We start from the raw sequence: 13645 nt of genomic DNA on the forward strand, positions 1-13645 counted from the left end.
TCCATCGGAGTCGGGCCAAAAATAGCAACTCTCCTAAATTTTAGGAGTGTGGTCCTTTGTATTCTAGGATAATCCCCCATTTCCAAAGCTTGTACTTTCCAAATATTTAAACATCCTGGAGTCCACCAGACCCCTTTCAGCTTGGGAAATGTCCAGGCTGGTGACAGCAACTCTACATTACAAGGAGGATAGCACCGGCCTTGCCCTCCAGCTCACCCATTTCAGCCATCCCAGCTTTAACAATCCCAGTCACACAGTGGACCCCAGGGATCTCAGTTTGTTTGAGATGGGAGATCACCAGCAGCATCACAGCTTGGCTATTTGGCAAGTGAGATGTAGAGAGTTCATTGATGGCACCTCCACCCCACTGGCAGAAGTGATCCTCGCTCCATTTGGCCAGACATCATTCTCACTCTCCGAGGATGTTGGGAGTACCGCATAGGCGACTCGGAGCAGATGCAATTGTGTTGGGCTGCCTTCCTGTGCACCCTTTCCTCACTAGAGAGGATAATGGACCGTTTTGGCACTATAGGCCCCGAGTGTGGCTTTTTCCTCCGGGCCCTCTGGGGATGTAGCCTCCCTCCAAGTGCAGCCAGCAGGAGAGCGAGCCCCCCCTCTTGTTTTTTTCTCTCCTCTTAGGAGGGATGTACATAGTAGGCTCCTCCTCGGGTTGTTTTTTGTAGTTCGCTTCCTGTGGACATTTCTCTTTTTTGACTAATTAAGGACCTTTAATAAAGGTATTTTATTAATGCCAGAGGCAAAATGTGGGAAAGATGCTCAGTTTTTGATATTCTGTCTATAAGTGAATTATTAGGTGAGATTTTAAAACAAACAAGAAATCTTGTTGTACTTGATACAGGATGCTTTGAGACCAGACCGATCGAGTGCAACCCACTTTGGTCTTCCTCAGGTAATGGCAATACTCTCTCTCTCTCTCTATGTATATATATATATATGTGTGTGTGTGGTGTGTGTGTGTGTGTGTGTGTTCGTGCATGCGCGCGCGCATGCATGCATGCTACAAAACAGAAAAATGGTGGAAGCAAAACTTGCAAGCAATTCGGAATAGTAAACTCCCCCTCAAACAGAGACTATTCCTATGCAGATGTATCGTAAGAGCACTCCCTATTGGCGTGCTCGTGCTTGAATGTGACTATTTCCCAACTATTCCCCACATGTTATGGAATTGCACAGATACCAAGAAGTTCTTACATCGCCTATTAGAGTGTTTAATTGCCAGATTTCTGCACGTATGTTTTTCGAGACTTTTGGATCTTTCGTAGATTGGGAAGGAACTAGATTGGGAAGGAACTTGACAGACAAAGCTCCTTTCTTTGCATGGACAAGATTTTGGGCACTTTGGACAATCTAGATTGGTCACAATCAACTGGTTTTCGAGTTGTCTTAGATTGACAAGTATTACTACTTCAATCAATCTTTATGACTGTGTTCAGCTACAGTAGCAGCTAGACCATTTGCATATAGACTTGTTTTTCCACTGCTTTTAGTTGTACATTATATAAGAAGTGCCCTCATCTTGAGGGCTCTTCTCTTTATACAATAAAGAAATAGAAAGTGTGGTTTTACAAAAAAAAAAGTGTGGGTGCATGCTTGCGCGTGTGTGTATTTATGTGTACATATATATCTACACATGTATACATATGTGTGTGTAAATATATATTTATCTACACGTGTGTGTGTATATATATGTGTGTGTGTGTGTGTGCATGTGTCCCTCATCTATGTTGTTGACGCTTGTGACGCATCTCCTCTGGCACAGATCTGACGCGCTTCTGTTGCAAGTCTGTTGCATTTCTGACGCGCATCTGAGGCAACCCTTGCCTGCGATCTGCACCCTCTCCTTTTCTGTTGTTTTTTCCTCTCTGTTCCAGCACTTGCTGCCTGCTTCTTTTTGCTGTGTACAGCCTTGTGTGCGTGCATGCGTGTGTGTCGCTTGTATAAACTCACTGCTGTGGGCCGTTTGCATGGGCTGCAGCTACTGGATGGAAAGCATTTTGTCCCTCAAGCATATGCAGATAACTCTTGTTTCTTCCCTTGCAATACTGAGTCGGACCTGCAATCCATTATGGATGCTTTGGATTTGTATGGATTAGGTTCTGGGCTGGAAATTAATTTTCACAAGTCAAAGCTCTTGCCTTTGAATGATAAGGATTGGCATGACATTTTGTGGCCAGGGAATATTGTGCTACCAAGACAAATCATATGACATTGGGGCTATCCCATAGGCTGGTCTGTTTCTCTCAAAGATGAAACCTGATGGGTGATGCATCACATACAACAGAAGCTAGATTATTGGAAGCTCTCAACATGGCCTTTTGCATGTCCACCTAAGAATTGTTCAATCGATCATTATGGTGTACATACAGTTTTACTTACCACTTATAGCATGGAACAAAAAGGATTTGTATGCTTTTATGTCACAAGCTATGGAATGTTTATGGAAAACCCACACTGATAAAAAACACTCCGCCTTCTCAAATTTGAGCTGGTATGCTCTCCTAAAATGCATGGAGGACTCAACATCCTGAACATTCACTATCACGTGATTGCGAGGAAAGATACCATGCTCCATACTTTTGCTGCCCAAATGCAACCATGGACGAAAATGTTGGCTGAAATGTGCACCAAGGTGCAGACTGATGCATTTGACAATTGGGGGACCACTATATGGGACTTTATCATGGGCTGTCTCAAAGGTACAATTCGTGGCAGCCCTTTTTCCAACCGTCTGGCAAGAGATCTTGCAATTTATGTGTTGGTCAGGGAGACCTCCTCAGGAGGGCAACAACATGGTGTTGGAAAGTGTGCATTGGGGTCGTATGTTTCAAACGTCCCTTGCAGTCGCTGAACCCAAAAAAGCATACTTTCTTACTTGTAAAGCAGCCAAACATGTGCAGGATGTTATACAACCTGATGGTTTTTTTTTGTCTTTTCCGTTGGCCAATAGGCGCTATGGTTTGGGTATGCATGCCCGGCCAATTTGGCATGGACTGCGAGAGTTGCTTCAACCCTTCCTACCTGCCCCCATGCTAAAGATGCAGAATCGTCTGGATGGTTGGAACTAGATCGGCAAGAGACTGGTTACACCGCCATTCCTATGAAGGAAATAACAGCAGCAAAGGCCTATAGGCTATTGATTTCCCCACCATGGATAAAGCAACATGCCAATCAGCTTTGGAGACTTGATAAACCTCTCAGATGGTGGACTCGGTGCCTACGTTGTATATGGAAGAATGGTCTTCCTTTGAAGCAAAAAGTTTTCATGTGCAGATGTCTGCTCGGGGTGTTACCGGTGGGGATGACATTGGCAAAACGATGTATTGCATCGTTGCACTGTGTGCGCTGCTCCTGCTGCAATGAGATTGTTTCACACCTATTATGGCAGTGTTCGGTTACCAAGCAATTCATTGTGGTATTGTCGGCATGCCTGTAGATTCGTTTCCCATCGAAACGTTTCTTGAAGCAATTTTGGCTCTTTGGGAAGTTCCCCTCATCGCTGGACGCATATGCCCCTTTCTTTTCCTTGGGTCAGATTTACTGCCTTCTGGACTATCTGGCATGATAGGAATCATCAGACCTTCATGCATGCCCCCTTAGATACGTATGCATTTTTAAGGCATTCTTTGCCTATCATATAAGAGACATTACTCTGCATATCTTAGAAGTGTTTCCCCATTGTTTCTAGCTTCCATCCACTCTGGGTGGTAGCAGTTCTACATTAAGTTAGTTAAAATTAGTGGTTTCACTAAAAAAAAGTGTGTTGCTTGTATCTATTGCTGTTGACTGCACTTGCTGCCCTTGCATCTGCTCATAGTCTCTTGATTCTGCTCGCTATCCTCTGCTCTTACTACTGTGTGGTTGTTTTGTGTCCCTTTCTTTGCCTTGTCTTTGTTGAAGCCTACTTCTTCTTGGTCGTACTTGCTGTTTCTCTCAAATGGCTTCTCCTACAGAAGTGTACAAGCGCAAAGATCCCTTTGTTAAGTACAAGTGAAGAAACACCGGAGGAGACTCTCAACGATCTGAATTGCTCTCCTCGCGTTGCTCCAATCCCGATCTACAAAATTTTTGTTACACCCTTGAAGAAGGTTTTGTTGAGATCAAGAAAGCTTGGGATGAACCTGTCTGTGAATTTCGTTTGCGGGTTCCTGGCCAGGTAGTATTAGACCTTGTAATGAAATTCTCATAGAGAGTTATGATCCTTTTTTTTCCAAGAAAGATGCCTACAGCTGTTGATGTTGAGTAGTGGCTTTAAGCAATACTTGGAGGATGCTTTGTTGAGTGCTGCTACTCTGCTGCCCGAGGCTTCTATGAGGTTCTAGTTATTGGAAAAGTTGCCTCTTTTTTTTGGGGGGGGGGGGGGGGGGGGGGGGGGGGGGGTAGCAGATGTGCATGTATACCCATGGTCGCCTACAGAGGATTATCAAAGCTTCATCAAACATAGATGTCGTGTGTGGGTGGAAGTTGCTGAGCTTCCTATTTATATGTGCCCTGCTTTACCTTGTCTGGTAGAATTGTTGGGCAAAGTAGTTTGCCGCCCTCCCGGGTCTTCTGGAAGTGTCAATAAATTTTGCATCCTTTGGGATACAGATAAACCAACTCCTTCCCGAGTGGCCTTGGATGTTGAGCTACCTGAACTTCAGATACAGGAAGCTTTCTTCAAGCTCAAATGGGGAATTTTTGTTGGCTCCTGGTTCTCTTGCAGAAAGTTTGGGCACATGGTGTCGGAATGTCCATTGGTTCTTTTGCTACCAATATTGCCGCCGGTAGCGGCAATGCCACCTTTTTTAGAGGTTGTTCCTCTTATACCCGTGCAGCAATAGAAGGGGAAAAATGTGGTGCAGGCCCCAAATGTCACACTAGATAATGAAAAAGTAAAAATTGGCCTGGCAAGCCCTCCTGTTACAAAAGGGAAAGAAAAGGAAAAACAGGAGCCAAATGCATGGCAAACACCCAAGAAAATTGTCCCTCTTAGACGAAGACGTGTAGTGTCTCGTAATTGGACTGAAGGAACCTCCACAACGGGGCAAACTTCTAGGGTGCCTATTACAAGTGTGGGTAGAATGTGGGCTGCAATTGTGAGGGGTAAACACTTGTTTCTCCACAATGTCAAATCCTGATGTATCTGTTGGCTCTGGCAATCTTTTACATGTGAGCAATGTTCACGATGATATTCCACTTTATGCATTGCATAGTGATACAGGGAGCTAGGCAGCCATGCAAGTTGAAGGGTAACGTGTTTTTTTTACACTCGTACATATGTATACACCTGTCAAACGCTTTACATATAATGTGCAAGTCTATGTGAAGCAAATAAGTGGAGACTTTTTAGGTTCTATGTAAATATTATGCAGCCACATATAGTTTGTTTGCAAGAGCATAATCAGCATGCCTGGTAGACATGGGGTTTTTCTCTGGTTATCACATCTTTTATGCGGGGAAGCAAGCCTTTTCTGGTACTCTTATCATGGTTAGACATGAATTCAACGTCATTTGGCATACAATGATCCCAATGGTAGATGAATTGTTGTGCAATGTATGATTTCTGATGAGCTGTATGAATTTGCAAGTGTTTATGCCTCGCAAACTTCATCGACCAGGGCTACATTGTCGCAATCTTTTCAAACATATCTATGGCTATCAAATATTATTCCAGGGGATTTTAACAATTAACCTGCTTACACTAATAATTTGTCATATGATGTGCTTTGACAAACAAATGTGGGATCAAACCTCACTCCTTTGGATGCATGCGATCTCTGGACACATCTCATGCCTCAACAGTTGGGCTTTACTTTTCATCATAATGCACTGACAGACTATTGGGCTCGGTTGGCAAAATGTGGATTGATTATACATTGAGGCTTTCAGATCGTGCACCTGTATGGCTTGGTTTATATTTTGGTATGTCCATTCATGACCATGCTCTGCATGACAAAAGGTTGTTGATGCTAAATAGCAGTTATCTATCGCATGCTCACTTTATACAGATGGTACATGCTGCTGTCCATCCTCTTATGCTCCACATGAGAGAGGATTTGGATTCCTCTAGGTATAGTTTTGTGATGCGCATGGAGGCTGTTATTCAGGATTATGGTAGATGGCACATGGGGGAAACTAGGTTGCAAGTGGCTCATGTGAAATTAGTTGTGCAAGAATACACTGAAACTAGCCAATTCTGACCTTTGACAGCCGATGAGCATTGGAATATGACACAAGCCAAACATTGCCTTGACCAAAATGATGCTCACAAGTTAAACAAGTGGCAAACTTGAGCTTGACAAAAGCCCCTTCTTGATAAAGGCTGTTCTTCCAAATCTTTTTTCAAAATTCTGTACACAGCCAGATAAAAACACTCTATTGCAAGAGTGAAATTATCTAATGGATCTTGGACATGTAACAAAGAACAACTTGCAAATGTTTGTCATCACTATTTTGCAGACATGTTTATTGCCCCTCAGTCCCCTTTTGAGGAAGTATTACTTGCACGCCATGAACTCTTGTAGTATGTTCAACCCTATAGTCTTTTACTGAGGAATAATTGGATGTTACTCTCAAAAATTTGGGTAAATGGAAATCCCCAGGATGGGATGGCTTTACGGTGTTGTTCTTTCACGCATTTTGGGATGTTCTAAAACAACCCATCCTCTTGATGGTTAATTATTGTTGGTCTATTGGACAACTGCCATTCTCCTGGAAAGAAGGCTCTCTTAAATTGCTGCTCAAAAAACAGCTTTTTGAAGGTTTAATGGATTGGCGTCCCATCTCTCTTATGCCTGTTGTGTACAAGCTTGTCACTAAGATGCTTGTGGATATAATCAAAGGTATATTGCATGCTGGTCTTCATCCAAATCAGTATGGTTTCGTCCCAAGAAGGCAAATTATGGACAATATAGCCAATGCTTATATTGGCATAGAATAAGCAAATTCGCGCACTGGGATGTCCTCATTATGCAGGTGGACACAGCGAAAGCCTTTGATACTGGTCAATGTAATTCTATAGCACAGGTAATGGATAGAATGAGGAGGCTTGAGCTGTGACCCCATCATCTCCCCTTCATGACTCCTGGATACGGGTTCTTGAACCCCTCACTGCCCCCCCCCCCTCCCCCCCTGCGCCCCCCCCCAAAAAAAAAACGTTGCAGACAGCCTCTCGTGCTAGGGTTACGTGCTCTCCTACCTCACGTCCAGCCCGTGCTCTTTCTCTGCTTGTCTCACCCTGTGTGTGTGTGTGTGTGTGGGGGGGGGGGGGGGGGGGGGGGGGGGTTGCTGGGGGTTGCTTCTTTCTTCCTATTTTCTGCCGTTGAACTCTACCCAAGAGTTGTTTCCAGTCCGGTTCTACCGCCTGCTGGCTTCCCCTGCCTCAACTTTGTTGCAAGGGTTTTTTCTCTTCACCCCTCATTCCGCTCATCCTCTCGTTTTTTGTTTGTGTCTGTTGTATTTTCTAATTGCCCTGTGTCTCTTCTCCCTAGCTCTCTATCTATGTGTGTCTGTGTGTGTTTGGGATTTTCCCCCTTTTTTTGTACAATCTCTCAGTTATAGATTCAATACAAACTTTCAAGCATCATGATATAAAGAGGAGACAAGTTCTCATTGGAGATTCAGATGCTTGCCATTTACACTGAAAATCCTGATTTGCAGCCGTTTGTAGATTCTCTCCATGAAGACTTTACTGAAATCAAAAAAATTTGGGAGACTCCTACACCTCAATTCCGTGTCAAAATCCTTGGACATGTAATGCCTAATCCTAAAATGAATCTAGCTCAAAAGGTTGTAGTCCTTTTTTTCCTTGCGAAATTGCCAGACCCAGCAGATGTTGCACAATGGCTTAAAGCGTTTCTTGGAGGTTGTTTTGTAGCTAGTGTGCATATAGTTGACCGTGGCATTTTTGAAGTGATATTCACAGATCCGCAATACAAACAAACACTACTGGAAAAATCGCCTTTGTTTTATGGTCGGCAACTAGTGCATGTTTACCCTTGTCTTCCAACTACGGATTATCAGAGTCTCATAAGGCACAAGTGCCCTGTATAGGTGGAGGTAGTTGACCTCCCGCTTTATGCATTACCATTTTTTACAGAAGCATTGGGTAAAGTTGTATGCCCCCCATGCACAAATGGAAATGTCAATAGGTTTTGCATATTGTGGGATATTGATAAACCCACCCCACTAGATGTTGCTTTTGATGTGGAGATGATTGGCATGCCCTCCCAAGATATCTTCTTTAAACCTAAATGGGGAAGATTTACTGGCTCTTGCTTCACTTGTGGCAAATTCGGTCATATGCAATCAGAGTGTCCGACTATGCTATTGCAACCACCAACTGCTGCAATGCAATCAAATGAGAACACTCCAAGGGGAACGATGCAACCCCAAAAAGGGAAAAAATGTACAACGGGTCTCATGTTAACATGGACAAAGGCAAAATGAAAGTTGCATCCACTAATTCTCTTGTGCCTAAACCTAAGGAGAAAGAAAAGCAAGATACAAATGCTTGGCAGACTCCCAAGAAAACAATAAGATCGAGACCTGTTGTCTCGCGCAATTGGATGGAGGTTGCCTCGACTAATGGACATCACACTAATGAAATAACTAATGATGTTACAGGGGTAGGTCGACTTGGGTCACAACAGTTGTGAGAGCTGATCCGTTATATGAGCAAACCCAATCATTGCTCCTTGCAAATGTTGCACATAACCTTGGAAATGCCAGTGATTCAGATGCTGTGGTTAATGTTGAGCATGGCTATTCCGGGAGTCAGGCAGCCATGCTGGTGTAAACTTAAGAGTTTCTCCCACCACAAAACATGTAAATATGTATATACCACTTAGATGTTTGACGTATAATGTACAAGGCCCATATCAAATAAATAAATGGAGGCTAATTTGGGCTTACATACATAGAACTCAGCTGCACATAGTTTGCTTACAAGAACACAACCAACATTATTTTTGTTGGGAGGGAAGGTTGCTTTGCTCATTTTCGTATCTTCTATGCTGGTAATCGTGCTTTTTCTGGTGCTGCCATTTTGGTTAGGCATGAGCTACAGCCTCAATTGGCCTATTATGACCCTCAAGGCAGATGGATGATCATTCAATGTATGGTAAATGGTGAAATATTTGAGTTTGCTACTGTATATGCTTTGCAAACATTCAAATGTGGCATCAATTTTACGAGCTTATCCATGGGTCACAAATGCTTTTTTGTGTGATCATTTCAATAATTCACTAGACTATGAAGACAATAGCTCTCACAGATCACACATGATTGCTTCTTAGAAAAGGACATGGCAAAATGTACTTCAAAGCATGAAAGCGTGTGATTTATGGAAGCATCTAATGCCTACCCAAAAAGGATATACCTTTCATCACAATGCAGTAAATGACTATTGGGCCAGATTGGATCGATGGTATATGCTAAATGCAGATCGGTTTGATGGCTTTACTTGCACTATGTCCATAGATTTCTCTATGCAAACTTTGCATCATTTCCCTTTATGGATGACTTTGTGTTTTGGCATGGCTATGCATGATGTACGTTTGCCTCACAAGAAACTTCTTATAGTTAATAACAGTTACCTGACACATCAACAATTCAAAGTTTTGGTGGAGGCTGAAATTCAGTCTATAAAGCTTCACATGCAGAAAGATGTAGATCTGGTGTGGTACAGATTTGCAATCAGACTTCAAGATGTCATTCGAAAATATGGGAAATGGTATATGGGCATGGAAAGGCAAAATGTATTGATTGCAAAATCAATAATACAATTACTGACGGAGTACAGGACACTAGATACTCAAGAGCAAGATGATCTTCTAGAGCCCAAAATTACCTGAAACGCAATGATGCCAGGAAGCTTCAAAAATGGCAAATTAGGGCAAGACAAAAATCTCTCAAGGATGAAGGTTGTTCTTCAAAGGCCACCTTTAACAATCTACATGCTTCCAGGTAGAGTCAGTCCATTCATAGACTCAAAAAGGACAATGGGCAGTGGACTCAAAATAAACATCAGCTAGAGACAGAAGTATTGGACCATTTTACTACCTTTTTGTTGCCGCTACATAGCCATCGCAGCAAACCTTGCAGGCGCATCATGTTCTTTTGCAGTAGGTTAACCAAATTGTTACACCTCGGAAAGCATTGGAAATGGAAGTGTCTTTTATAGAGGAAGAGTTGCATGATGCCTTACGTGGTTTAGGGAAATGGAAATCTCCTGGTTAGGATGGCTTGACAGTAGAGTTCTTTCTTGAGTATTGGGATTTACTTAAAAATGAAGTGCTTTATATGATTAATATTTGTTGGCACTCTGGTGTGTTGCCAACTTCTTGGAAACAAGGGCTAGTGCGTTTGCTCCCCAAAAAACAGCTATGTGATAAATTGACAGATTGGAGACCTATCACTCTTATGCCTGTTATTTACAAGCTAGTTGCCAAAATGCTAGTCAATAGATTGAAAGATGTCCTTCATGATGGCTGCACCTTGCTTAATATGGTTTTGTGCCTAGACGACAAATCATGGATAATATTGCAAATGCCTATATAGGCATTGAATATGCTAAATATACGAATCAGGATGTACTCATCATGCAAATAGATATCGAAAAGGCTTTTGACAGTGTGCAATGGCAATTCATAGCTCAAGTGATGGACAAAATGGGTTTTGGTCCAAAAATGAGGAATTTCATATACTGGTTGTATGAGGAAGGCAGAGCCCAATGAAATGAACTCTCTGCTCCATGGAAGCTTGGACGATCTGTGAGATAGGGATGTCCATTGAGTGCCTTGCTTTATGTGATAGCCACTCATCCATTGCTCTTGTATATGGATAATTTGATTGCAAAAGGGAAGCTACAGGGTATTGACATTACAGGAGTTAGCCAATTTGTTAGTCAAGCGATGTAGATGATTCCTTTTTTCCTAGAAACACACAACATGATATCAATGCGATCATGGATGCTTTGAAGCTATTTGGACTGGCTGTTGGATTGAAAGTTAATTTTACTCAGTCCAAGCTATTGCCTCTTAAAGAATGTGACTGGCATTCCGTTCTTTGGCCAAGTTTCATATTGCCTCCACATCAGATTGTGCGGCATCTTGGATATCATATCCGATGGAAAGTGTCTCTCAAGCAAGATTATGAGCTGCCCTTATTCCACTAAGCTTATACATGACTGGCAAATGCTTCTTTGTCATCTTTTTTGGTCAGGCAGACCTCCAGATAGAGGCAATTCCGTGCGAAAAGAAAGTATTCATTGGAGTAGGCTTTTCAACATTCTTTGGCTGCATTACATACTTCCTCTCCAACTTTTGTGTACGCTTTAGTTGATGATGTTGTTGATGATCAAGGCAATGCATTCTCCTTGCCACCACAGGTTGTCAGAAGATATAATCTGGGTATGCATCACAGGCATGTATGGCATGGAATAAGTTCTATATTGCAAGATTTTCAGCCGGTGCCTCCACTTGAGGATGAGGAAAGATTAAGAGATTGGAAATTTGATGGGCAACTTCCAGGTTACTCTCCTTTTTCTTTCCATCACCTCACGACAGCTAGAGCCTATAAAATTTTGCTTCCTCCTCCTTGGTTACAAACACATGCAAATCAGTTGTGACATGTAAACAAACCTCTTCGATGGTGGAAGGCCTCTCTGACTGCAGTTTGGAAAAGAAAATTACCTCTCAAACATAGACTTTTCTTTTCGAGATGCATTGTGGGTGCGACATACATTTATTTGTTATGGGGATGCATCTCTTCTCGTGCTCTCTTGGACAGACTGTCAGGGTACTTGAGATTGTGATTTCCCAACAACTTTGGGTAATTCTTCTGGATGTTTGGCCGCCTTTCTTCACCCTTGCCAGATTACACTCTTTTCCTTTCTTGGACCAAATAATGGGCTTTGTGGATGATCTACCATGCATGAAGTCGGCTCATTTTCAGCCATGAGGAGATTATATGCTTTCCTTTTTTTAGGAGGCCTCTTTACCTTTCACTCCGAGATTCTTTTGATCTCGGAGATCTTTCCTCTCAAATGCTGGAAGTGTTTTTCCAATGTTTCTGATATATGAGTAGTAGCTGTCCCAACTTAGGACAGCTATGAATGTACCATACAATCCTTAATGAAGCAGTGGTTTCAAAAAAAGGTGTTTGTGTGTGTGTGTGTGTGTGTCATGCAAGAAATCAGTTGGTTTTCATTCTGTAAGGATTGAACGCTATCCCTACTTTCGTCAATCCTCGGGTCAGTCTTTGTTTGATTCCATCCACCTGGATCAGATTGATGATGGCCAGTTTGCTTTGTTTTTTTAGTGCTTTTAGCTTCTGTGATTGCTCTTTAAGAAGTTTACCTCTTCTTTGAGGACTTCTTTCTTTGTACAGTGAAGCAATAGAACATTGCCTTTTACAAAAAAAAAAAAGTGTATATGTGTGCGTGTGTGTTTGTGTGCGCGGGTGCATGCAGATAGGAAATTAAGCTGCTAGCTGGACATAGTGACATGCTATATTTGTCGAGAATCTTGTTGAGGCTGAAGGGTGTGCAAATGATTTGTTAATAGGCTTTAGAAGAAGTTCGCAAAATTCGACCAAAACGGACATTATTTACAGGTTAGCAAAACAAGATGTTCTGCCATCTTTTTCAATCGGAAATGAGTGCTTAATCTAGCGGCTTTACAGACAGATCCCCCCCACCCCCCAACCACCATCAGATGGGTTAGACAAGGGTGATTTCCTGCTCTTGAGGGACAGGTGGGTGGGATCTCCCCTTTTCAGGGGCAGGGGTTCCGTCCATAAAGACCCTAAGGAAGTTCCACTGTTCATGGAGTCATCTTCAGGTTTTTGTTCGTATGTCTCTGTACATTCACAGGAATGATGCATACTATGGATCATGACAGCATAAACAGGCAGCTTGCAGAAATTCTAACTTCTGAAGGTCTAGATGTTCAGTTAAGCTATGATGGTTTGCAAATACCCATTGATCTGTAAATCAAGACACTGATTTTTATCTTTGTGAAAGTTGAGGGTATACTCCTACATGACTTCATACAAGCGCCTCTTCCAAGTGCTGTGTAGTCTGTCATAAAGCAAGAGAGTACATGCCCTTTCGTTGTGTTGCAGAAGGAATGTGGATGGATTCTTAGAAGCTGGAAAGCATGGGACACTACATTTTAGTGCTTTTTAACGACTTTGATACCCTCTTAAGATTGTTTGTCATAGCTGGTCACACGACCTTAAGGTCATTCATAATTTCCATACAAGCTGATTGCTTCTCTTGTACACAAAGTGATTCTTGGTTTGTCATTCAGAGGCTTCATCAGGCTTAAGGCCGAAAACTGCTTGTAGTTCTTCAGACCTTGGTAAAACAACCATGAATTTTTTGCAGTTAAAGCATGTTGGAAACACCTATTTTTGACAGTGCCTATCTTTCTGGAAAATTGTGGATTTAAGTCTTGTATGTGTACACCAGAATGTGGTCTTTTTGAAGCGATTAGGTTGGCTGTGGCCTATGCCCATGCATTGTAAGGTGATAATTGTGTTTAACCAAGCTGAAATGATCTTCTCATGGAGATTCAGACCAAATGTCTGTGCATGTCCCACTCAGATCGCAAATGGACGTGTTGAAGATTGTTTTAGGGAT

At 42.4% G+C, this 13645-nt stretch overlaps 1 protein-coding gene across 5 annotated transcripts in view; it reads left to right on the top strand.

The window, feature by feature from the left end:
- Window positions 1-13395, top strand: part of LOC147603754 (Metallo-hydrolase/oxidoreductase superfamily protein) — a 128004-nt gene extending 114609 nt beyond the window's left edge. For 2 of the 5 annotated variants that reach the window (XM_086795910.1, XM_086795911.1), the window contains 3 exons: window positions 860-910; window positions 12567-12615; window positions 12875-13395. In XM_086795910.1, the coding sequence (XP_086652036.1) occupies window positions 860-910; window positions 12567-12615; window positions 12875-12993 (219 nt within the window). In that variant the 3' untranslated portion in view covers window positions 12994-13395. The other 3 variants (XM_086795914.1, XM_086795912.1, XM_086795913.1) reach the window with 3 other exon arrangements.
- The last annotated feature ends 250 nt before the right edge of the window (window positions 13396-13645 follow it).

Source organism: Cibotium barometz, chromosome 63 (genome assembly GCF_041138505.1).
Source record: "Cibotium barometz isolate CiBa-2024 chromosome 63, ASM4113850v1, whole genome shotgun sequence".
Lineage (NCBI taxonomy): Eukaryota > Viridiplantae > Streptophyta > Polypodiopsida > Cyatheales > Cibotiaceae > Cibotium > Cibotium barometz.